Source organism: Saccostrea echinata, unplaced genomic scaffold (genome assembly GCF_033153115.1).
Source record: "Saccostrea echinata isolate AGI-Se365-2 ecotype Australia unplaced genomic scaffold, CSIRO_AGI_Sech_v1 ptg000057l, whole genome shotgun sequence".
NCBI classification, from domain to species: Eukaryota; Metazoa; Mollusca; class Bivalvia; order Ostreida; family Ostreidae; genus Saccostrea; species Saccostrea echinata.
The window spans coordinates 2,268,087-2,291,746 of record NW_026889806.1 but is presented as its reverse complement, the minus strand read 5'-3'; the positions used below and the strand labels follow the sequence as shown (position 1 = coordinate 2,291,746).

At 33.3% G+C, this 23,660-nt stretch overlaps 1 protein-coding gene across 2 annotated transcripts in view; it reads left to right on the top strand.

The window, feature by feature from the left end:
• Positions 1-23,660, top strand: part of LOC133174132 (medium-chain specific acyl-CoA dehydrogenase, mitochondrial-like) — a 42,908-nt gene that overhangs the window by 4,874 nt on the left and 14,374 nt on the right. The window contains exons 2-3 of one of the 2 annotated variants that reach the window (XM_061309182.1): positions 19,633-19,720; positions 21,213-21,310. In XM_061309182.1, coding sequence (XP_061165166.1) covers positions 19,633-19,720; positions 21,213-21,310 — 186 coding nt within the window. Of the gene's footprint in view, positions 1-19,632; positions 19,721-21,212; positions 21,311-23,127; positions 23,139-23,660 lie in introns of those variants that run through there. The other variant, XM_061309184.1, reaches the window with a different exon arrangement.

Here is a 23,660-nt window from a genome sequence, read left to right as displayed (position 1 = left end):
AACATATATTCATACAGCCATGTTTACACATAAACAAATAAAATATTACAAAGTGATGTTCTTATGAATTATTTAATGAAAGAAATAATAAATGATTAAATTTAATTTTTCAAAAAAAAAAAAAAAAAAATTGATTGTCAAAATTTCTAAACTGCTTATCACATAATTACGTTACTTGAAAATAAGTGTGGTTATAATTAACCTCAGTCATGGGCAGGTAAGAGTTACTGTAATATTTGTTTTCCAAACTGTATATGGAATAACTGATTGACGGGAATTACAAAAATATAGTTATATTGATTTAATATCTAGAATTATCCATCATCAAATGAAATTATACCTTTTATTTGTTTTGATTGTGAAATCGTGGAGTGCGGGACGGTTCGCCCCGAAAGACCATTCGCGCTGAGACGTTTCGCCCCAAGACGGCTCGCGCCGAAGATCAATTAATCAATTATGTGGTAATTATCACTTGTTAACAGCAATTATTAACTTCTTAATAACTTTTGTACTGTGCTATATAAATCCAATCCATTGGTTCAATCAATAACCCGTAATTGGCGACTTCACTGTATACCCCCCCCCCCCCCCCCCCCCGACCCGCCCATAACCACACTAAAATTAAAAAAAAAATTGTCAGACCTGATTTTTTTTTTTAATGAATTCCTGTTACTTAAAAAAAAGAAGATATTTCTAAATGACCTGATATTTTTTTATGATGTGAGAAAACAGCAACTCGTGATTATTTTAATGACATGATGATTTAAAAGAAAAAAAATATCTATTTTGATGTAACAGGCATAGAAATGTCACTTTTGAAATTAGTTATATAAAAAGATTTTTTTGAGAAGTATATTTTTGATAAGAACTTATCATGCTTATATAGCATTACTCAAAATCGCAAAGAAAATTGGAGTCAGTGTGCATCCTAGCTATTGAGCAATGGTAAAATGAACTTGACACCCGTCTCATAATTTAAATTCTCCTCTTTATCTTGACATGATGAAGAATCTCCAAATTATAGTTATAACACCTTAATTACAAAACTGAATCAGACAATTATGATTGCTGAATAAACATAATTATATCTGCACATGGATAATTATACATTTAAGTATGGTATAAGCCTATTTTCAACAACTTTTAAAACATAAAAGTTTTTTAGTAACCTTAGAACTTTTTTTTAACACAGTCAATATTAACCTTATATATAAATATTTATCTTAAAACATCGTAATATATCGTTGTAGACAATGTAGATTAAATTGGGCGCGCAACGTCTCGGCGCGAAACGTCTTTAGGGGCGAATGGTCTCGGCGCGAAACGTCAATAGGGGCGAAACGTCCCGTTACCAAATCGTGCACTGTTCATAAGTGCAAGAGTTGTGGTTATTTGTGTGGTTAAGAGTTAATTGCCCTTGGTTTTGAAAATTCCGGTAGGTGGCAAGACTGCTATCCTCTGTTTTCAGAGGATAAAATCTATCCTCCAAAAACAGAGGCCGCCTAGACCTGTTGAGGGTATGCCCTTGCACTAGATTGATTTATTAAGTCCCTTAGGTTATCCTCCAATGTACCTGCATACAAATATATGGCAGATCCGTTAAATAGGAAATGTACTGAAAATATATGAACAAAATCATAAACAGGACATTGTATCTGAATTAATGGCATCTTAAAAATCTGCAAATAATATTTTATTTAATTATAAAAATACATTTCTTCGTTGTGAAAATATTACTTGATCCGCCTCTCACTGCATACAAACTGCATCAAGTTTTACAGAATGATGTCATATCGACAAGTGCAGTGCGATCAGTGACTTGTTTAAACCTTGCTATGTGGGATTAACTATAACGACAAAAACGCACGATAAAGTAAGTTTTGATGTAGTTTAATTATCTCTTACAGTTTAAAATCGCAAATCACTTCATTTTTTGGTATTTTTAAGGATTGATAGTTTCGTGTGATGTCATAGTTATAATTTCCTGTAAAAATTAGGCCCGCCTCCTTTTTGTGGCCTTAACTGTGCAACGTAGATTCAGAGTTGTTTTCTATGAATGAATTTTGTCTTTGTCACTTGGTCTGATACGAAAATTTAATTTCGGCTTCCACTGTCTGCCGCCAAGTGACTTTGAGTCTTCCTCTCTTCCGTTTTCCCTCTGGTGTCCAAAAGAGAGCTGTCTTTACAATGCCGTCTGAGTCCCTGCCAAGCCATTTCCAACTCTTCTGATGATGATTGTGGCCATCAGGTCCAGTACAATCAGTACATTTAGCTACATAGCTAAAATTACCTACTGTAGCTTTATTTACCTACGTCAGGTACATGTAGCTTTATTTAGGTATTTCAAGGCAACTTAATTTTCACAATTTTGCTTTTTATCTTAAAAAGACAAAAAAAATCGCAAATAAATGACTAATGATATTTATACTAGGCCTGCCAGTACTAGGGATTATTTAAAAAGCAATCCAAAGCAGATATAGTTTTAACATTGCTGCGTTTGAGCACCTTTAAGGAAAAGATGTATTTCCATTGTTTGAGTAACTGTACACCACCTTGTGTGCGATGAGGCGTGGATAAGTATGATTGCTTCTCATTGTGCTCATGTTAACCAGAACTGGTTTTCTTTGTTATTTCATTCAAGAAGTAACTGTTTGGTCACAAATTGACTATTGTATATAGCCCCAAAACTTTTAAAACTTTGATTGAAATTGCGCAGAAAAAGTCACATCTCCAAGAGTGATTTTTATACGCCCATCTTTAGACAGGATGTATTATGTTATGGCGTTCATGTCCCTCCATCCGTCCGTCTGTCCGTCTGTTAGCTTTTTTTGTGTCCAGCTCATAACTTTAATACTATTAGGCCTAGGATCATCAAACTTTGTCAGCTGATACTTCTTGGGTAGAAGGTGTGTCGCACATTTAAAGTAGGTCTCTCTGACCTTTAATTAAGATGCTATGGCCAAATATGGAAAAATCCTGTGTGGCTCATAACTAGAAAACTATTGGACTTAGAATCATCAAACTTGGCCAATTTATGCATCTTAGGTAGAAGGTGTGTCGCGACCTATTTCAAGGTCACTGTGACCTTTAATTTAAGTGAAATTTAAAAAAAAAACTGTCTTTTTACTATTAGATTACACAATCCCAAAAAATGCAAGAGTGTTGCAGTATCCTTATTGAAATAAAGTGCCCTGCCACAGCATGATACGCCTGTCAAATATTGTTCAATTATCACAAACCCATTCCTTATAATATTTGTTTATACATTTCCTGTGGTGTAGGCATGAATTATAACAAATATTACATTATAGATCCTCAACTGGTTGTATTAGAGCTTGACAAATGCCCATCTGCAGCCCCCCCCCCACCCCCACACACACACACACACACACACACACACACACACACAGAGTGACACACACATCTTTCATATTTGTGAGACATGATGCTCTGAAATTTGTTAGTTGATATTTTCAAAAAATTAAATAAAAATATCATATTAAACAATATGAATTTAGTCTTAACAACTTAATCTATACCAAATTAATTTTAAAATAAAAGACTGGCCATCAAATGAAATATCCTATAAAGTGACCAGCAGTTCTTCTGTTTAATTCCCAAAGGATACAGATAAGAACTGCTTGATCAGATATGCTCTAACAGAAATGATTGAGACAGCTAGCCTTCCTACACTGAACTCATTAATTAATCTTTAACTGGATACAGGTCCACTCATTACTCCCAAGGGATGAATGGATCTGCGCTATCTGCTTTGTAGTGCAATTAAAATGCATATTTATGTCATACTGAAATTAAATTTGAAAAACAAAGTTTTTTTTTCAATTTGTTACAAAGATTTATAAAAAGAAAAAAAAATTGTAATCTTGATGCAACATTTTTAATAAGGTTTCTGCTTGACTCTTAGATTTGTAGGGACTATCTGCCATAATTAAAACTTTTTTTGAAATACTTGATTTTTTTTTTAGACTCAATGTCAGACTGGTTTTAAGCTGCAATTCATATGCATGGACAACCGGCATGTTGATTCCAATATTCCCCCCCCCCCTTCCGAGTATAATTAGTTTTAATTAATTAGTTTAACATAAGATATAAGATTAGTTTATTATACAATATCAAATTAGTTTTAATTACTTTTCACCAAGTTCATTTTAAAAGTTAGGCTAGCCCACAAAAACTATGTAATCCAACATGGCTGATTCCTCTGCCCAATTCCCAAGAGACATAGATAACACCTGCTTGATCAGAGATGCTCTACCAGTTAGCTCCTCACACTAAACTCATTAATTTCTCTCTAATTTGACATGCAATTTTCTGTTATCCCAAAAAATGTAAAAGTGTTGCAGTATCCTTATTAAAAAAATGTTAAAATCAAGAAAATACTTTTTTTTTCATTATATACTTTTCAGCAATCTATAACAAATGTAATGTTACAAGAGAAATTCCACCTCTCCCATGCGTGTAATTATCAAGCACTGGTCAAGGAGAATTTGATAACAGAAAATTGCATGTCAAATTAGAGAGAAATTAATGAGTTTAGTGTGAGGAGCTAACTGGTAGAACATCTCTGATCAAGCAGGTGTTATCTATATCTCGTGGGAACTGGGCAAAAAGAATCAGCTTGTTGGATTAAATAGTTGGCTAGCCTAACTTTTAAAATGAATTTGGTGAAAAGTAATTAAAACTTAATTGGTATTGTATAATGTATTAATTTGATATTGTATAATAAACTAATTTGATATTGTATAATATAATTAAAACTAATTATACACTGGTTGATATTGGAATCAGACTGCCCGTTGTCCTTATGAATTGCAGCTTAAAACCAGTCTGACATAAAATCTAAAAAAAATCAAGTATTTAAAAAAAATGTTTTAATTATGGTAGATAGTCCCTACAAATCTAAGAGTAATGCAGGAACCTTAATATGTTGACGGTGCGACCATTAGGGCAAGCGCAGATACCTATATTCAGTTTTATTTAGATCGGGCTCTTCAAATCGCACGTGACATTTAGTACGTCTAGACGCTGACGTCACATGACGTTGCTTGTAAGTTGCATTACCAAAACGAAGTCTGAACAGTGCTAATTTTAATAAAGAAGGTTTCAGGACATACGCAATGTAGTTTGAACTTTATTGTCTTTTCCCCTGGAGTTGAAGAGTTCCAATACTTAAAGGAACTGTGTGCTACATTTTAATGTCTATGTGTGCTGCTGTACACTTTTTCTAAAACAAGTTTGGATTCACAAAACATTTAGAATATGGGTGATTTAAAAAAAAATGACCAAACACATATTTATCAACCCACACTAAAAATACATGCAATTAAAAATAGATTTCTATGTCTCAGCATATGTCTTTAGATAGTGTCTAAATACCTGCCAAATATCTCGTTGATATCTCAATTAACAAAAAAGTTATGCCCAAAAATGATGCTAAAATTGTCAGGAGTGCAACACCTTTTTGTGACATTTTGAAATTTCAATATTTTTTGGAGATCTGTGAAATAAAAAATAATGCTTCATGTTGAAAATAAAGACTTTCCTGATAATATTCAAAGTATTGAGCTTTAAATGTGAGCTGTCATAACTTTTGTTTACTCAAGTTGTGGTCATGGCTGATGTTTAAAAAAATGTTATACCATGTCAGGAGTGCAACAGAAAAAATGTAGTGTTGCCAAAAAAACATCAATTGTAAAATTCTAGAGAAAATTAAGACAAAAAAGAATTTTGGAAGTGTAAAATAATAACTGATATACATTTTAAAACTTAAAAATGGTATATAAATCACAAGCAGCATTAATGAGAGTCAAGTATATGTGCATTCCCAAAAATGTCAGGAGTGCAACATTTGATGTTTTGCTCCCAAGCATGAAAAAACTATTATCATTATATGATTTTCTGATTTTTATTTTGGAAAATAAAGACACTAAGAACATTTTTACCAAATAGATTTATCAATTACAGGATCTGTCTGTGCTTCAGATCCATATTTCTATGGTCAGGAGTGCAACACATTTTTTTAAAGATTCAAGTTGTGTGAAGAAAAGACTTCTATTCATGCTTATAGAAGTATTCATTAATTAATAATGATCTTTTTGTATAATTTAATGCTAAATTATTGACAGTTTTATTATTAAAATCCTTCCTTTTTCAATTTTATCAATTCAGATGTGTTTTTATCTTTTTTGTGATTTTTTTAATGAACGTTAAAAATAAACACACTAAAACATTGTCATTAAATTCAAGTAATTCCTCCTCAACTTCACTGAAACAACAGAACAAGTTCTTATGTAATTTTCACTTCACAATCCTACTTTAAAGGCACCAATGCTTTTGGTCAGGAGTGCAACAAATATGTTAGAATTATAAATCATCCAATAAGAATAAAAATAAAGAAAAAAATGATGAGTAGAATTTTTCTGGTGGGTTACTGTGTTTGTCTTCTAAAGGAAAATATGCTTTAAAATATATTTTATCTTCTAAATATACATTTAAGCTAGTTTTTTTGGCATAAAATAGGGTATAATTCCAGATAAAATGTGAATTTTAAATACTTTCATCTGTTTAATTATGAAGTATTGGACTATAAGTATTGCACAATTTCATTACCACTTGATGTTGCCAACACTTTATGAATTTTTGTGTTCTATGGTTTTAATTTTAAACTTTACTGCAGTCAGGAGTGCAACAAAACTGGTTCATAATTACTGATGCTTTTTAACTATCTTTACTAAAAAATAAGTTGAAAAAAAATGCTTGATACTATTTGATGTTCAAAACACTATGTCTATCAACAAATTACAGAAAATTTACAGTCAATTCAGGGAATAATTTTCCATCATTTCACATATATTTTAAATACAATTTATATATATTACACTTTGCAAATAATCATGTTTTAAGGTCTTCAAAATATGAAAAACCTGCTGTAAACGATGAAAAATATCAACACAACAAATTGATTTACAAAGTAAGAATGGGTTATTGTGTGTTATAATTTTTAAAACAATGTTAAATAAAATACATATCAGATGTCAGGAGTGCAACACAATAATGTAACATAGAGTCACTTCAAAATCTAGTATTTTTTGTAAGAGAACTCGTATATAACAATTCTTTTTTGGCCTAGATTTAAAGAATTGACTTGAACGGAAAAAAAGTGAACTTTGGGGAATTTTATTCTTCATATTTTTTTCATATTAAAACTTTTCAAACCAGAATTGAAAAAATAATGTAAAATAACAATCAAAAAGCCAATTTTTTGTCACATGTACAAGAGAAGATACTCATTCAAGGTATAGATTTAATCATTTATACCCCTTTTACCATTTTGAAGCATAAAAAACTATAATTTCTTGTGATTATGTATTTTAAAAAGTCTTTCAAGGTGTAATGATATTTTCTTTTTTCAAAAGAAATTTTACTAATAAAAATTCTGAAACTTTTTAATCCAATTGTCTATTCCATTGCCACTTCAGGATTTTAAACTAGAATGCATTTGCAATATGATGATATAAGTGAAAAATATGTTATAAGTAGTTGAATTTTGCCAAAAAAATTAAGTTTGGTCGTCATTTTTTTTTTAATTCACCCATATATGTTCAGTAATTTTTGTATATTTTTCTTTGAATTATACAAGAATTTTCATCAATTGATATCTTTTAAAAACCCCTGGTAATGCATGCTGATTTTTTGTCTACGAACATCTGATGACACTATAATCTTAAATTAAGAATATCTTGAAACATTAACAGTAGCTAAGGTACGTTGCGTATGTCCTTAATCTACTATTTATCTGCTATACATCCATCAAATCAAGGTGAGTTTATTTTTTCTTGGAAGTTCTTGTTACCGCGAGAACGTTGTTTGCGGCGAGATGCAATTCGCAAAGAATTATGGGACCACAGGTGACTGTGGAAAAAAATTCGTTTGGATCAATGTGCAAAGTCCAAATTTTCTCTTCACCCAGGCGTTGCTGTAAGAGCTCGCAGTGACGAGTGGCGCTTCGTGCCGCTCGCTGCGCTCGCTATTTAAAATGTTGCATCGAGATTACACAAGTTTTTTGTTTCTTGTCATAAATCTTTGTAACAAATTAAAAAAAAATCTTTGTTTTCAAATTTAATTTCAGAATGACATACAGTCCCTGATACGTTCTACTTTCTCACTTGAACAGTGAGCGAACGGTAAACGAACGGTGAACGAACGCAGAGCGAACGGTGAGTGAACGATGTCTGAACGAGCTTGGTGAACAATGTGTGAACAGTGAACGGTGAGCGAACGCAGAACATGAACGGAGCGCAAACGCGAACGCAAAGTGAACAGTGAACGAACGGTGAACGCAAGATGAACGATATATTCGGAATGCCTCTGATATTTTTCCTGCATTGAAACTATTTTATTGTATTAAAATGTTAGGTGCCAAAAAATAAATAAAAAAAATAATAAATAAGTAAACCAATAAATGAATGAATAAATAAGTCAAAAAATAAATTCTCCAAAATTGTCCTAAGAAAGACGATGCATGCACATTAAGTTTTTAATCACATGATTCTTATCGCATTAAAACATTGCAATTGTTCCGAACGCTGAAGTATAAACAAATCAGAGAAAACTTCTGACTAATAGAATGAATTAAAGGGGCTGTAACATCCATTTATATATCTCCGTGTCAGGGCGATTTCGGGTAAAGTAATGAAAAAAAAAATTACAAAGGTCAGTGGACGTTTTGCATTTATATGCTCGTATTTTAAATTTTTAATACAATAATATATTATGTGTCATTTCTATTTTTCATGATGATTTATTGAGCAGACTTCTACATGTATATGTAGATGGCCATTGTTATACTTGGACAAGATAATACAAACTTAAGATACATATTCATATTATTTGTTATAAATTCAATTTTCCGAACTTGATATTTATGTAGTATGCTGTTATAGTTTTTATTAGCTCACCTCAAAGAAGTTGGGGGAGCTTATGTAATACCCTCGGCGTCGGTGTCGGCGTCCCATGTTAAGGTTTTTGGAGCAGTTTTCTTTTTCAAGTACTTCTATGGCCTATATTAGTCAGAGATGCATGGAGGATGCTTTTAGTGTGTTTTATTGTACCAGTCAAGGTTTCAGATGCTGCAATTTCAGCTAAAGAATAACCAGGTTAATGTTTTTGGAGCAGGTTAAAGTTTTTGGAGCAGGTTAAAGTGTTTGGAGCAGGTCTCATTTCCAAGTAACTATAAGCCCTATATTGACCAAACTTGCATGGATGATACATCTAAGGATGCACACTGCTGAACTTGTTTCGGATGCTGGATCTGACCTACATTTTCCAGATGAGTGACTAGGTTAAAGTTTTTGGAGTAGATCTCATTTCCAAGTAACTATAAGCCCTATATTGACCAAACTTGCACGGATGATACATCTAAGGATGCACACTACTGGACTTTCTTCGGATGCTGGATTTGACCTATATTTTCCAGATGAGTGACCAGGTTAAAGTTTTTGGAGCAGATGTCATTTCCAAGTAACTATAAGCCCTATATCGACCAAACTTGCATGGATGATACATCTAAGGATGCACACTACTGGACTTTCTTCGGATGCTGGATTTGACCTATATTTTCCGGATGAGTGACCAGGTTAAAGTTTTTGGAGCAGATGTCATTTCTAAGTAACTATAAGCCCTATATTGACCAAACTTGCATGGATGATACATCTAAGGATGCACACTACTGGACTTTCTTCGGATGCTGGATTTGACCTATATTTTCCGGATGAGTGACCAGGTTAAAGCTTTTGGAGCAGATGTCATTTCTAAGTAACTATAAGCCCTATATTGACCAAACTTGCATGGATGATACATCTAAGGATGCACACTAACTGGTCTTGCTTCGGAGGCTGAATCTGACCTATATTTTATGGATGAGTGACCAGGTTAAAGTTTTTGGAGCAGATGTCATTTCCAAGTATCTATAAACCCTATATTGACCAAACTTGCATGGATGATACATTTAAGGATGTACACTACTGGACTTTCTTCGGATGCTGGATCTGACCTACATTTTCTGGACGAGTAACCAGGTTAAAGTTTTTGGAGCAGATGTCATTTCCAAGTAACTATAAGTCCTATATTGACTAAACTTGCATGTATGATACATCTAAGGATGCACACTACTGGACTTGCTTCGGATGCTGGATCTGACCTACATTTTCTGGACGAGTAACCAGGTTAAAGTTTTTGGACTAGATCTCATTTCCAAGTAACTATAAGGCCTATCTGAACCAAACTTGCATGGATGATGCATCAAGGGACGAACAATCTCAAAACTTGCTTCGGATGCTGGATTTGACTTACATTTTCTGGATGAGTGACTAGTTTTAAGTTTTCAGATAAGTCTATTCCCAAGTAACTGCAAGCCCTATCAGACCAAAATTGCATAAATGTTGCATCTAGGGATGCACACTCCTAGATTATTAGTTTAGTGTGGGACTTTACCTTACTTAAAGACAACATTCGTTGAGGTGAGCTCTGTAATCTCTGATTACCTATGTTTAAACAGACAAATGAGAGAGAGAGAGAGAGAGAGAGAGAGATTCCGTTTTAGTCCCCCCCTCCTTTCAGGCTTCACTAAATGTTTGTACCCATATTAAACAAAAACTCTGAAATTTTTTTCTAAATATATCAGACAGTGAAAGTAACTTTTTTTTTATCAACAAATCATATCCATTTGTTTGAAAGTCATACTCGTTTTTATTTTCCTGCTTCAAGTTCACACGAAGTCCACGTGCTTGTCCTGTCAATCAAAATCATTCGACACTGTGCAGGTGTGAAAGTTTCGTCACATCGAAGACGAAGTGCGAGTATTTTCAACAAGTTATAACATTTATTTTTATCATTTCTAGATTTGATCCCAACATTTGAATAATAAATGAATAAAATACATTGGGCATTAACACTTGAATTTGAAACATACTCTCTGCCAATTTCAAATACCACCGCCGACACGTGTACATTTTAAACTACTATTGTTTTGTGACTTTTTTAGATGCATGTTTGTTTTGAGACTGAAATTTTTGTTCTAAAAAAGACCTTAACTTATTTTTTAAAAATGTTGATTAAAATATTCTGGAAATACAGTACTAAGTAACTAATCTAGGGGAAAAAAAAGGGGGGGGGTATTAATCATATCGAATGGCAAACATATAAAGTTACGATGAAGAAAGATTTTTTTTTTCTCTATAACTATAGACTTTACATATTATATTAGAGAAAATTCTGTAGTGCAGTACATTTCAAATAAATATTTCCTTTAACCACACTATCAATTTAATTTGCTCCAAAGATAATATATTAATAGGATATCCGCAGTACTATGTATAACTCTCAGAACTAGTTCTATCATATTTTCTGTAGTAATTGAAAAAAAAAACGTGTCAGAAATAAATATTTTCGTAATTTTGCTGCGTAATTATTTGACTTAGATGCATATGTAATTATGTCACCATTAACGATTTGTCGTCTTTAACAAAATAACAAAATGTTGCAGTGCTTGAAGTATTTGCACATTGCCCTTAGTTATATTTAATATTTCAGCATTGTTCTACATAGGTACAGAATGTGCTTATAACAACATTTATTTCCCAGAGTAATTTAATAAATAACCTAACAGCTAAGTTAGAATAATAAAAATGTATATCATAGATATTTTTCAACATGAAATAATGATTCTTCAAACACGATATGTTAGTTATTAAATTAAAAAACCTGTAACTCATTCCCTACAAAAAGATAAGTCCTTTCACTTCGGAGTTCCGAATGACAATGAAAACTGAACGATAGGTGAACGCTGAACGCAAGGTGAACGCAAAGTGAACGGAACGAAGAGCGAACGCTGAACGCTTTGTGAACACGAGAGCACGGTGAACGCAAAACTGTGAACGGAGAGCAAAAGGTGAACGCACGCTGAACGAACGGTGAGCGAACGGAAAAATGGGAAAGTAGAACGTTTCAGGGACTGTAAATATGCATTTTTATTGCACTGCAAAGCAGATAGTATGTATAGATCCATTCATCCGTTGGGAGTAATGAGTGGACATGCATCCAGTTAAAGATTAATTAATGAGTTCAGTGTAGGGAGGCTAGCTGTCTCAATCATTTCTTTTAGAGGATCTCTGATCAAGCAGCTCTTTTCTGTATCCTTTGGGAATTAGACAGAAGAACAGCTTGTCAGTTTATAGCATATGTCATTTGATGGCCAGCCTTTTATTTTTAATATTAATTTGATATAGATTAAGTTGTTAAGACTAATTTGATATTGTTTAATATGATATTTTTATTTAATTTTTTGAAAAAATCAACTAACTCAGAGCATCATGTCTCACAGATCTGAAAGCTGGGGGGGGGGGATGCAGATGGGCATTTGTCAAGCTCTAACACAACCAGTTGAGGATCGATAATGTAATGCTTGTTATAATTAATGCCTACACCACAGGACATGTGTAAACAAATATTATAAGGAATGGAAAAATCATGGAAATCCTTGTATCAAGGTTGATATGATTTTCTTGCACTCTAAACTGTTTATGACAATTGAACAATATTTGACGGGCGTATCATGCTGTGGCGGGGCACTTTATTTCATGAATTATTTTCAGTTCAAAGTTGAAAATTATCACTGCATCAAATTGTAATTTTCTGCACTTTCTGGAAAAAATGCTAATTTAAGAAATAATTTTGATTTAGTAGCTAAATAAAGCTACTTCAGGTAGGTAAATAAAGCAATGTAGGTAATTCAAGCTACGTAGCTAAATCTAGTGATTGTACCAGACCTGGCCATGTCCTCTTGCTGGCATCTTTTGAGAAGGTCATGATTTGAGAAGGTATTGGACCAAAATATTCTAAGAATCCTTCTCAGGGACTTTTTAAGGAATGTTGACAGCCTGCCATGTTGAGGGCCTCCCTATTCATGTTGGTGGTTTCCCAATGTCTTTCACTACCTACAGTCATACTGGTTCCAATGCAGGTCCCAGAGAGGCTCTCATTCACAGGTATAGATATATTCCTCGTTACTGTTTCTGTAACAATAATTTTTTGTTACGAGTTAGGGTTGTAAGCCCTAAGCTCAACCCCCTGGACTCGGAGTGCCAGTGGTTTTTCTGTCAGGATGCCCTTCCCTTAGCCCACAGGTTCCAGTTATTTCAAGGTGCTGGACACTCACCTTTTACCACTGCCACTTAGCTACTAAAGCATTTCCAGAGTCACCACAAGGAGGTGTGGCATGTGACCTGCTGGCAGAACCTATTTAGAGATGGTGGGCATTAACTCAAAGTTTTAAGTGGCGAAACTTAGTGACATAAGTATCACCCCTTGAGACCCAAACCAGCATTTGACCCCAAAACCTACAGTACCTGGCCATATAACGAGTCCAGTCCAAGGACTATTTAGAACTACCTGTGTAGCTAGTAATAGCTTCCTAGGTATTTAAACCTATTCCAGGTAGCTATTTTTACCTACTTTTTGCTTTACTTGCATTTCGTGACAAAAAGTGGAAATGGCGCAATATGATGAGCTCTGTAATCTCTGATTACCTATGTTTATATTAAAATGACTTCATTAAATTACCATAATTATACACTCTATTAAGCTACCCAGAGTCAATGACAACTTGTTTTGTTGAATTTATGTCCAAAAGTAAAGAAATGAAAATTGGCTTTAAGTATGTTGATTTTTTGCCACAGTTTTTATTACAGACTTATGGTCATGTATGCTGCAATATTAATGTAGCCCTCTTCGAGATTTTTAATCTGATGTTTTCAGAAGAGAACTACAATTCCATCAGATCTCCATTATGGTACAAAAATATTTTCATGATACAGACATTTTCAGGCAAAATAAATCAATTGCTTTTAGATTTGACTTCCTTTGAATAAGATGGATTTTTTTTTTATTATCATCAACCTAGCTCTTAATATGATAACACAAATTAAAATGCAACTGCATGTTTTCCAGTTGCTTTCCTCAGCTGCCATGACAGGTCTAGCTCAATGTAATGGGACATGTACTTGAAACTTATGCCCTGTTCACACGGAGAGTTTAATTCGCAGTAAATTAATGCGAAGTAAACTAATGCGAATTAAACTAATGCGAATTAAATTGCGTTCACACGACAGCTAATTCGAAGTAAACTAATGCGAATTAAATTTTTGTTTCTACAATAAGGCTATTCAGTAAGGCTATTATGACGTCATTTTGCGAATCACATCACATTGTGCCGAGCAGATACATTTGACCACTGATTTGACATAATGTCATAGTGTCTGTACACATTTTAGTGATTATCATAATTTTGCTTTGTTTTCCACTCAAAAATAGCACAAGTACCTGTATCTGACCATCGACATGTGGCCTGTGACTTAATGCTGCCCTTACGCATGCGTCAAAATTTAATTCGAATTAGCTTCGCTTAGCGTTCACACGGAGCTAATGCGAAGTAATTTAATGCGCAGTAAATTAATTCGAATAAAAATAATTCGCATTAAATTTTTCGTGTGAACGCGGTTCAAATTTAATTCGCAGTAACTTACGTTTAATTCGAATTAAACTCTCCGTGTGAACAGGGCATTAGAATAGCTTGATAAAATATAAATGATTTTGCCATATGTTATCAGTCAACCAGCTATAAATAAAAGTATATAATGTAAAATTTTATTATTTTACAGTGATATTTGTGCTTAAATTAACCAATTCATATATATTCATTCACAAGATCTGCTCCCTTGCTCTCAAATTCTCTTTGGCTGTCTTAAAATTGATCAAGGTCAGAACATTAACCTGTTAACAATTCAAGTTGTGATGTTGACATAAACAAAAAACAACAAAAAAAAAAAAACATATAGACTATTCATTAAATTCTTGGATCAATTTATGTCTTTCATAACTACATTTTTTGAGTTCAGGTAAGAAATATTAATAAAAGAGTAACTCTCTCAAAATTTGAGCCAAATTACACAATTACTGAAATCCTATGGATTAGTTCCTTCCCCCCCCCCCCCCCCCCTAAAAAAAAAAATCAGTTACAATATTAAAGAATGTAGCTTTGCAAAATCAGTAAGGTTTAAATATAGCAGTTTCTTTTAAAAGGGAACATAATGTGAGCATTATTTTTTTCTTTAAAATATGGATTACATAGCATCATGTATTCTGCCATGTTGCAGTCAAAATTTTGCTAATCGCTGTGCAAAGAAATATTAAAGGGAGGCACGTGATATCAGTTAGGCCTGAAATAAAAATTTGTTTGTTTGCAGTTGCCTACCAACCTACTGAAAATGCACCCAACCCAAATTTTTTTTCAGCTATTTTGTATTATTATTTTTATACGCCCGTCTTAAACACCCAATTTTATGTTAACGCCCCCAAAATCTACCTCATTCAAGATCAATAATATACCGCCTGTCAATCATTAAAAAAACAATAGTTTCTGATTTGATTGACGGGCCAGCTACATGGGCTACCTGATAATCTGAGTTTGCATGTTTTGAAAACAATTACCTGGTCACGCGTCAAATGCTTTCATGTACCGCATGAATGGTCGCTTTGTATACACTCTGGTTAAAAAAAATCATGTCGCTGTTATATTGGTTGATAATTTTATTTTTAAAAAAAATTGAGAGTAGATAATTAAACAGTGACTTCGTGATTTTTTTTTCTATCTCCACTGCTGTTTTATACTTAGCGGATATGCAGGCCCTCTCTTCCTTCCATAACTGAGATCCGGAGAGAGAAGTTTCTGTAGAGCACAGACCGATAATTCTTCTGAGCCCTTTATTCAACCTGTGCCTTGATTATAAGAGTGTCCGTAATGCCTTTGGCCACCTTGCACTTGGGTACACAGAAACTCAATTCGCTGTAATTGGAAACAATCGACCCCCTTCCCCACCATTGAAAATTATAACAAAATGCAATGGATTAAATAAGAAAAGATATTTATACTAATATAAGTAAAGTATCGTGTATCTAACGCCATGAGTTACGAAAGATTCTTTTTATATGCAAATCTGTAAAAAGGGCATAAGAACACGGACCCTCGGAAATGGCGAATATTTGGACACCATTGATCGCCAGAAAAGTAAATAATATCGTGGAAAATGTCCACACAATAAGTGAAATCTTTTTATTTCAATATTCACACTTAATATTTCATAATAATTTCTTTTATTGGCGATTAAAATATCGATATCTTTCATGTAGTTTTTACCCGTTTTTTTAATGTTACGATTTTTAAAAAAGATATGTCTTTTAAAAAAATTTTTTCTTCAAAAGATATTGGCGAAAACGCTAAGTCTACAAATTTTATATTGCAGTACATAATTCATTTTAAATATTTTCACTCAAAATTATGCCCAAAACGCGTAATGTTGACCCTGATTACCAAAAGCCGGACTTCCTGTGTAATGCAGTGTGTATATGGATTTTTGACATCTTGAGCATTGGGGCTCTCCAGGTAAATTAAACACCAGTACTACCAAGACCACTCCCCCTCCTCAGGTAACCGTACGGTAAAAAAATTGGGTCTTTAGGACGGGACGTATTATGTTATAGCGTTCATGTCCGTCCGTCTGTTAGCTTTTCGTGTCCGGCTCATAACTTTAATACTATTAGGCCTAGAGTTATCAAACTTTGTCAGCTGATGCATCTTGGGTAGAAGGTATGTCATGCATTAAAAGTAGGTCACTCCGACCTTTAATTAAGATGTTATGGCCAAATATGGAAAAATCCTGTCCGGCTCATAACTAGAAAACTATGAGACTTAGAATCATCAAACTTGGCCAATTTATGCATCTTAGGTAGAAGGTGTGTCGCGACCTATTTCAAGGTCACTGTGACCTTTAATTTAAGTGCAATTTTAAAAAAAAAATGTCTTTGTACTATTAAATTACACAATCCCAAAAAATGTAAGAGTGTTGCAGTATACATATTAAAAAAATGTTAAATCAAGAAAATACTTATTTTTTCCATCATATACTTTACAGCAATCTATAACAAATGTAATGTTATAAGAGAAATTCCACCTCTCCCATGGGTTTAATTATCAAGCACTGGTCAAGTAGAATTTTGATAACAGAAAATTGCATGTCAAATTAGAGAGAAATTAATGAGTTTAGTGTGAGGAGCTAACTGATAGAGCATCTCTGAGCAAGCAGGTGTTATCTATATCTCTTGGAAACTGTGCAAATGTTGGATTAAATACATGTAGTTCTTGTTCACAGGCTAGCCTAACTTTTAAAATGAATTTGGTGAAAAGTAATTAAAACTAATTTGATACTGCATGATAATTAAATAAAATTTGTTGATATTTTATAATAAACTAATTATTTAAAACTAATTATACTGGGGGGGGGGGGGGGGTTAATGTTGAAATCAGCATGCCCATTGTCCATATGATTGCAGCTTAAAACCAGCTAGTGTGACATTAAATCTAAAAAAAATCAAGTATTTAAAAAAAATGTTTTAATTATGGTAGATAGCCACTACAAATCTAAGAGTCATGCAGGAACCTTATTAATAATGTTGCTTCAAGATGACAAAAGTTTTTTTTTCTTTTTAGAAATCTTTGAAACAAATTTTAAAAAAAATCTTTGTTTTCAAATTTAACTTCAGGATGACATAAATATGCATTTTTATTGCACTACAAAGCAAATAGTGCAGATCCATTCATCCCTTGGGAGTAATGAGTGGACATGCATCCAGTTAAAGATTAATTAATGAGTTCAATGTAGAAAGGCTAGGTATCTCAGTCATTTCTGTTAGAGCATCTCTGATCAAGCAGCTCTTATCTGTATCCTTTGGGGATTAGACAGAAGAAATGCTGGTCAGTTTATAGCATATGTCATTTGATGGCCAGCCTTTTTATTTTCAAAATTAATTTGGTATAGATTAAGTTGTTAAGACTAAATTGATATTGCTTAATATGATATTTTTATATTTTTTGAAAATATCAACTAGAGCATCATGTCTCACAAATATGAAAGATGGGGGGGGGGGGGGGGAGCTGCAGATGGGCATTTGTCAAGCTCTAACACAACCAGTTGAGGATCTATAATGTAATATTTGTTAAAATTAATGCCTACACCACAGGAGATGTATAAACAAATATTATAAGGAATGGAAAAATCATGGAAATTCTAGCTCCTACCGGTATCAAGGTTGACATGATTTTCTTGCACTCTAAACTGTTTTTGATAATTGAACAATATTTGACGGGTGTATCATGCTGTGGCGGGGCACTTTATTTTTAAGTTTCAAGCTTTGGGGATATTGAAACTTTCTTTTTCTTTTTCTATTTTTGATTTTTAATTTCATCAATCAGTGGCTTATATCAAGTAGAGCTTTTGTATGGTTAGAAAGCCTATTTTTGTTATCTAACAAAAATCTGAAAACTATGATCTTTTTTTTTTCAAAAAAAAAAAATACCTACCTACCTATCCACTCTAAGAATTATAGGTCAGCAACTGCAAAGTTAACAAAGAAATTTTTTAAACTTGGCCTTATCCAATGACAGAGCGTCTTTCTAGTCTAAGGCAAATCAAATTTACTTAGATTCTCTTATTAATAAAAATTAATATGATATTTAAATATTTTGGTTTAAAGTTGCGCTGTAATATTTCTCCCCATTTGTTGTAGCTCATGAGGATTTGAATTTTAAAAGAAATTCCAGAAATCACATTTATGTAAATATTTACATGTCAAGAGTCACAGAATTGGAAATGTTTTATAAATATACTGAAACGCAAAAGAAACGCAACAAGCAGTTATCTACAAATATTTGAATTTTTTATCTAATGATTTTCAAAAATGATTACAGTAAGGTAAAACTCAATTTAAAAGCATCAGAGATTTGATAAAAATGTTTAATTATTATCTTTTAACTTTAGAAAGTAACACATGAATGTTGAAACAACTCCCACCCCGGCCATTCAATTACAGCGTGCAAGACTTCCATGTGCAACAGTTGCAGCTTGATTTCTACGATGCAATAGGTTCATCAACCTCGAGATCTTAGCGAAAGAAATATTCTTTGCCATTTTCAAATGCCTGTTTTTGAGATGATGTGGTCGAATTTTCTCTAGCCAAGCGCAGTGTATTTACCCTTGGACTTCCAGTCCAAGGACTGTCATTAATGCTAGTGATACGTAAGAGCCTATTGAGGCGTGATGTGGTGCATATTTGCATCTGCAACTCTCCATCACCTTTATTTTGAGATTTTCCAGCTAGAGAAATAGAAATGAACGCTTAAGTCATTTTTAGGAAGCTTGGCATCGCTTATGGAAAAGAAAGGAGAATTTATTTTTCGAAACAGATACAAATCCTTAAAACCCCATATTATTGCCAAATGTTTTGTTAAACATGCAATTTTTGATTTCTGTTAAGCGGACTCAAACTTAACTTCCGGTAATGGTATGAATATCATTCATCCGTTAAATTACCGATATTTACAAAGTTGAAGATGTCCTTATGTTTTAGATACAAAATTATATCCTATATGTAATATTTTCCCATAAAATAGGATGTTGCATTTCCTTTGCGTTTCAGTATATGACGGTTCTACTTTTTTGTTAGCTTTCTCAGAAGTTTGGCCATCTGTTGAGACAAATTCCAAGAAGACATTACACAGCTGCTGCCCAGGCTAGCGCAGGAGTTAACTTTGGTAATTACATCCTTATTAATCAAGCATTGATAGTAAAACTAATGGAAAAGATATATATGTGTAGTTTTGATAATATTTCTCGTACATGTATTTTCTAAAGAAAATTTGCCAGTATTTTAGTGTTCATTAATTTTCAATGAATTTGACAGGCCTTTCAAAATACCCAGTTCTTTTACCTGGCTGAATTGTGATTGAAGTCATTGTACTGGCCAAAATGTTGGATAAAATATTCCATGGAGAAAAATTCAGTAGATATTTAATTAAAATCACTTCCATAATGTACATCCTTTTTTTGTAAAAGTACCAACTGTTTTTAATCTTTTTGAAAGCCCTGATTTGACAAAGGAAAATAAGACAGAAAAAATATATGTTTGTCTCTACTTTCTATGAAGACCTTAATTTATAGCATGGATCCTTAACTTTAAAATGTTTTTCCAGTGAAGATCTGAATATTCAATTTTTGTCCAGTGTATGAAAGTGTCTACTTTAATTCATAAAAAAAGCCTTAAAGCACTATTTCTTTTATCATCAGTGTTACTTTGATGTTTTGTTTTCAGAAGTCCAGGGAAAAAAATAAAAAAAAAAGATTGCCAACTTACTTCCTTAATATTTTTTTAGCCTGAAAGTGGAAGCAAACATTTTTTTTCTAGGCTTAAAAATAATATGAATTGATTTGCATTAAGTTGACATGAACCCTAGGCATTGTTTTCTTTTTATTGATCCATGTAATACCTAAATCAAGAAAATCAGATGTCACACAGTGCAGACTGGGAATTTGGTAAATGACAGGATGTTCTAGAGTGATCATCCTCAATTTAGCATTAAATGAACAGATAAACAAGCCTGATTAATTCTTCAGATCCCCATTTACAGAAGCAGTGGTTATGTTTTTGTCAGATATTTTATGTATGATGGGACACTAATTATGCACTAAATAAAGTCTCTAACCATCATTACACCCAGCTATAGTCCAAACGAAAGCTAAGCACGTTGTGGTTTTTTTTTTTTATGTAAGTTCATGCTAATAAACATGATAATGCTTATAATTCCTTAATGCATGGACACAACAGCTCTCAGAACAAAGTTTTTGACACTCCTTAACTTCTAGGTCTATTATAAGTTTTATGATTTACTGTATAATGTAGTATTTTTGCTATAATCCAATTTTGTTTTCTTTGTGAGCCTATTATTTTGATCACAAAAAAATAAATTCACTGTAAATTCTTGTCAGTTATGATCTGTAGATTATTACATAGGTAAAGTAAAAAAAAAAAAAAACACTGATAGAATTTTAAAATTAAGACTACATAAAGTAAAAATACCAGTGTTTTCGGATATTTCGCAAAGTTGTGACGCACAGAAAAAAACCCTGTTATACTATATGTGCATGTAAGTCAACAATGTTTATCATTTATTCATTTGCATTTTTATATTTGCCACTATATGTAATGTCACAACAACTCACATTTTTTCTATTTTATGATCTGTAAAGAATTATCAGACGAGCAAAAAGAGTACCAGGAATTAGCCAGGAAGTTCAGCCGAGAAGAAATTATTCCAGTTGCCCCTCATTATGATAAAACAGGGGAGGTAAGCTAAAACTAGAACCAACAAGATGATAAAACAGGGGAGGTAAGCTAGAGGAAAATAAAACAGGGGAGGTAAGCTAGAGGATAAGAAAGTAAGCTAGAGGATAAGAAAACAGGGGAGGTAAGCTAGAGGATAATAAAACAGGGGAGATAAGCTAGAGGATAAGAAAACAGGGGAGGTAAGCTAGAGGATGAATTCCACTATCTTTCAGAATGTGCTTTTTTCAAAAGAGAACGAAAAAAACTTGTTCCATATATTTTTTATTCTAACCCTAATGTTATTAAATTTCATGACCTGTTAAATTGTAAGGACGCTAAGGTCATTTTTGGACTTGCCAAATTTTGCAAAATTTTATTGTCAGTAATAAATTAATAATAACAAACAACTGTTTAAAATATGTTGTAATGATTTATTTAATACTAGCAGAGGCCTTCTATACTTTGATGTTTTGAACTATACATGTACATGTATATAGTAATTAACATTAGTGCCACTCATTTCATGCTTGTATGTTATTTGTTGTATCATTTGCATTCATATACCCCAGTTGGGGTCTTTGTCTTAAATAAAAACTTGAAACTTGATAATAAAACAGGGGAGGTAAGCTAGAGGATAAGAAAACCGGGGAGGTAAGCTAGAGGATAATAAAACAGGGGAGATAAGCTAGAGGATAATAAAACACGGGAGATAAGCTAGAGGATAATTAAACAGGGGAGATAAGCTAGAGGATAATAAAACAGGGGAGATAAGCTAGAGGATAATAAAACAGGGGAGGTAAGCTAGAGGATAAGAAAACAGGGGAGGTAAGCTAGAGGATAATAAAACAGGGAAGGTAAACTAGATGATAAGAAAACAGAAAACAGGGGAGGTAAGCTAGAGGATAATAAAACAGGGGTGGTAAGCTAGAGGATAAGAACAGGGGAGATAAGCTAGAGGATAATAAAACAGGGGAGGTAAGCTAGAGGATAATAAAACAGGGAAAGTAAGCTAGAGGATAATAAAACAGGAGAGATAAGCTAGAGGATAATAAAACAGGGAAGGTAAGCTAGAGGATAATAAAACAGGGGAGGTAAGCTAGAGGATAAGAAAACAGGGGAGGTAAGCTAGAGGATAATAAAACAGGGAAGGTAAACTAGATGATAAGAAAACAGAAAACAGGGGAGGTAAGCTAGAGGATAATAAAACAGGGGTGGTAAGCTAGAGGATAAGAACAGGGGAGATAAGCTAGAGGATAATAAAACAGGGGAGGTAAGCTAGAGGATAATAAAACAGGGAAAGTAAGCTAGAGGATAATAAAACAGGAGAGATAAGCTAGAGGATAATAAAACAGGGAAGGTAAGCTAGAGGATAATTAAACAGGGGAGATAAGCTAGAGAATAATAAAACAGGGGAGATAAGCTAGAGGATAATAAATCAAGGGAAATAAGCTAGAGGATAATTAAACAGGGGAGATAAGCTAGAGGATAATAAAACAGGGAAGGTGAGCTAGAGGATAATTAAACAGGGGAGATAAGCTAGAGGATAATAAAACAGGGGAGATAAGCTAGAGGATAATAAAACAGGAGAGGTAAGCTAGAGGATAATAAAACAGGGGTGGTAAGCTAGAGGATAAGAAAACAGGGGAGGTAAGCTAGAGGATAAGAAAACAGGGAAGGTAAGCTAGTGGATAAGAAAACAGGGGGGATAAGCTAGAGGGTAATAAAACAGGGGAGATAAGCTAGAGGATAAGAAAACAGGGGAGGTAAGCTAGAGGATAATAAAACAGGGGAGGTAAGCTAGAGGATAATAAAACAGGGGAGATAAGCTAGAGGATAATAAAACAGGGGAGGTAAATAGAGGTTAATTAAACCGGGAAGGTGAGCTAGATGGTAATAAAACAGGAGATTTAAGCTAGATGTTAAAAGCTAGAACTAGTTGAAGAAAAAAATGAATAGGTGATATGTGGATCTAAAATTATATATGTGCAGCATAATAGGGATGGGTATCGCCAAAAAATTTTGTATCGTGATATATCACGATTTTTTCCCAAAATATCGTGATAAAATCGGGATATTTTTACCAGGAATTTTTACTTCATTTTCAAATGAATTTCCATAATTTTTCTTACAAATACAATGCAAAAATATAAGTTTACTTTTTACCATTTTTATGCCCCACCATGAATATGGCCGGGGCATATAGTGTTTGTCATGTCCGTCTTCCGTCCTTCCGTCCTTCTGTCCTTCCGTCCTTCCGTCTGTCCTTCCGTCACACTTTGCGTTTAGCTCTGTTCAAAGCTCAGTTTCAAAGAAACTATCCAAGATATTTTTATCAAACTTCATATGCTGATAGATATTGATGAGGGCTATGC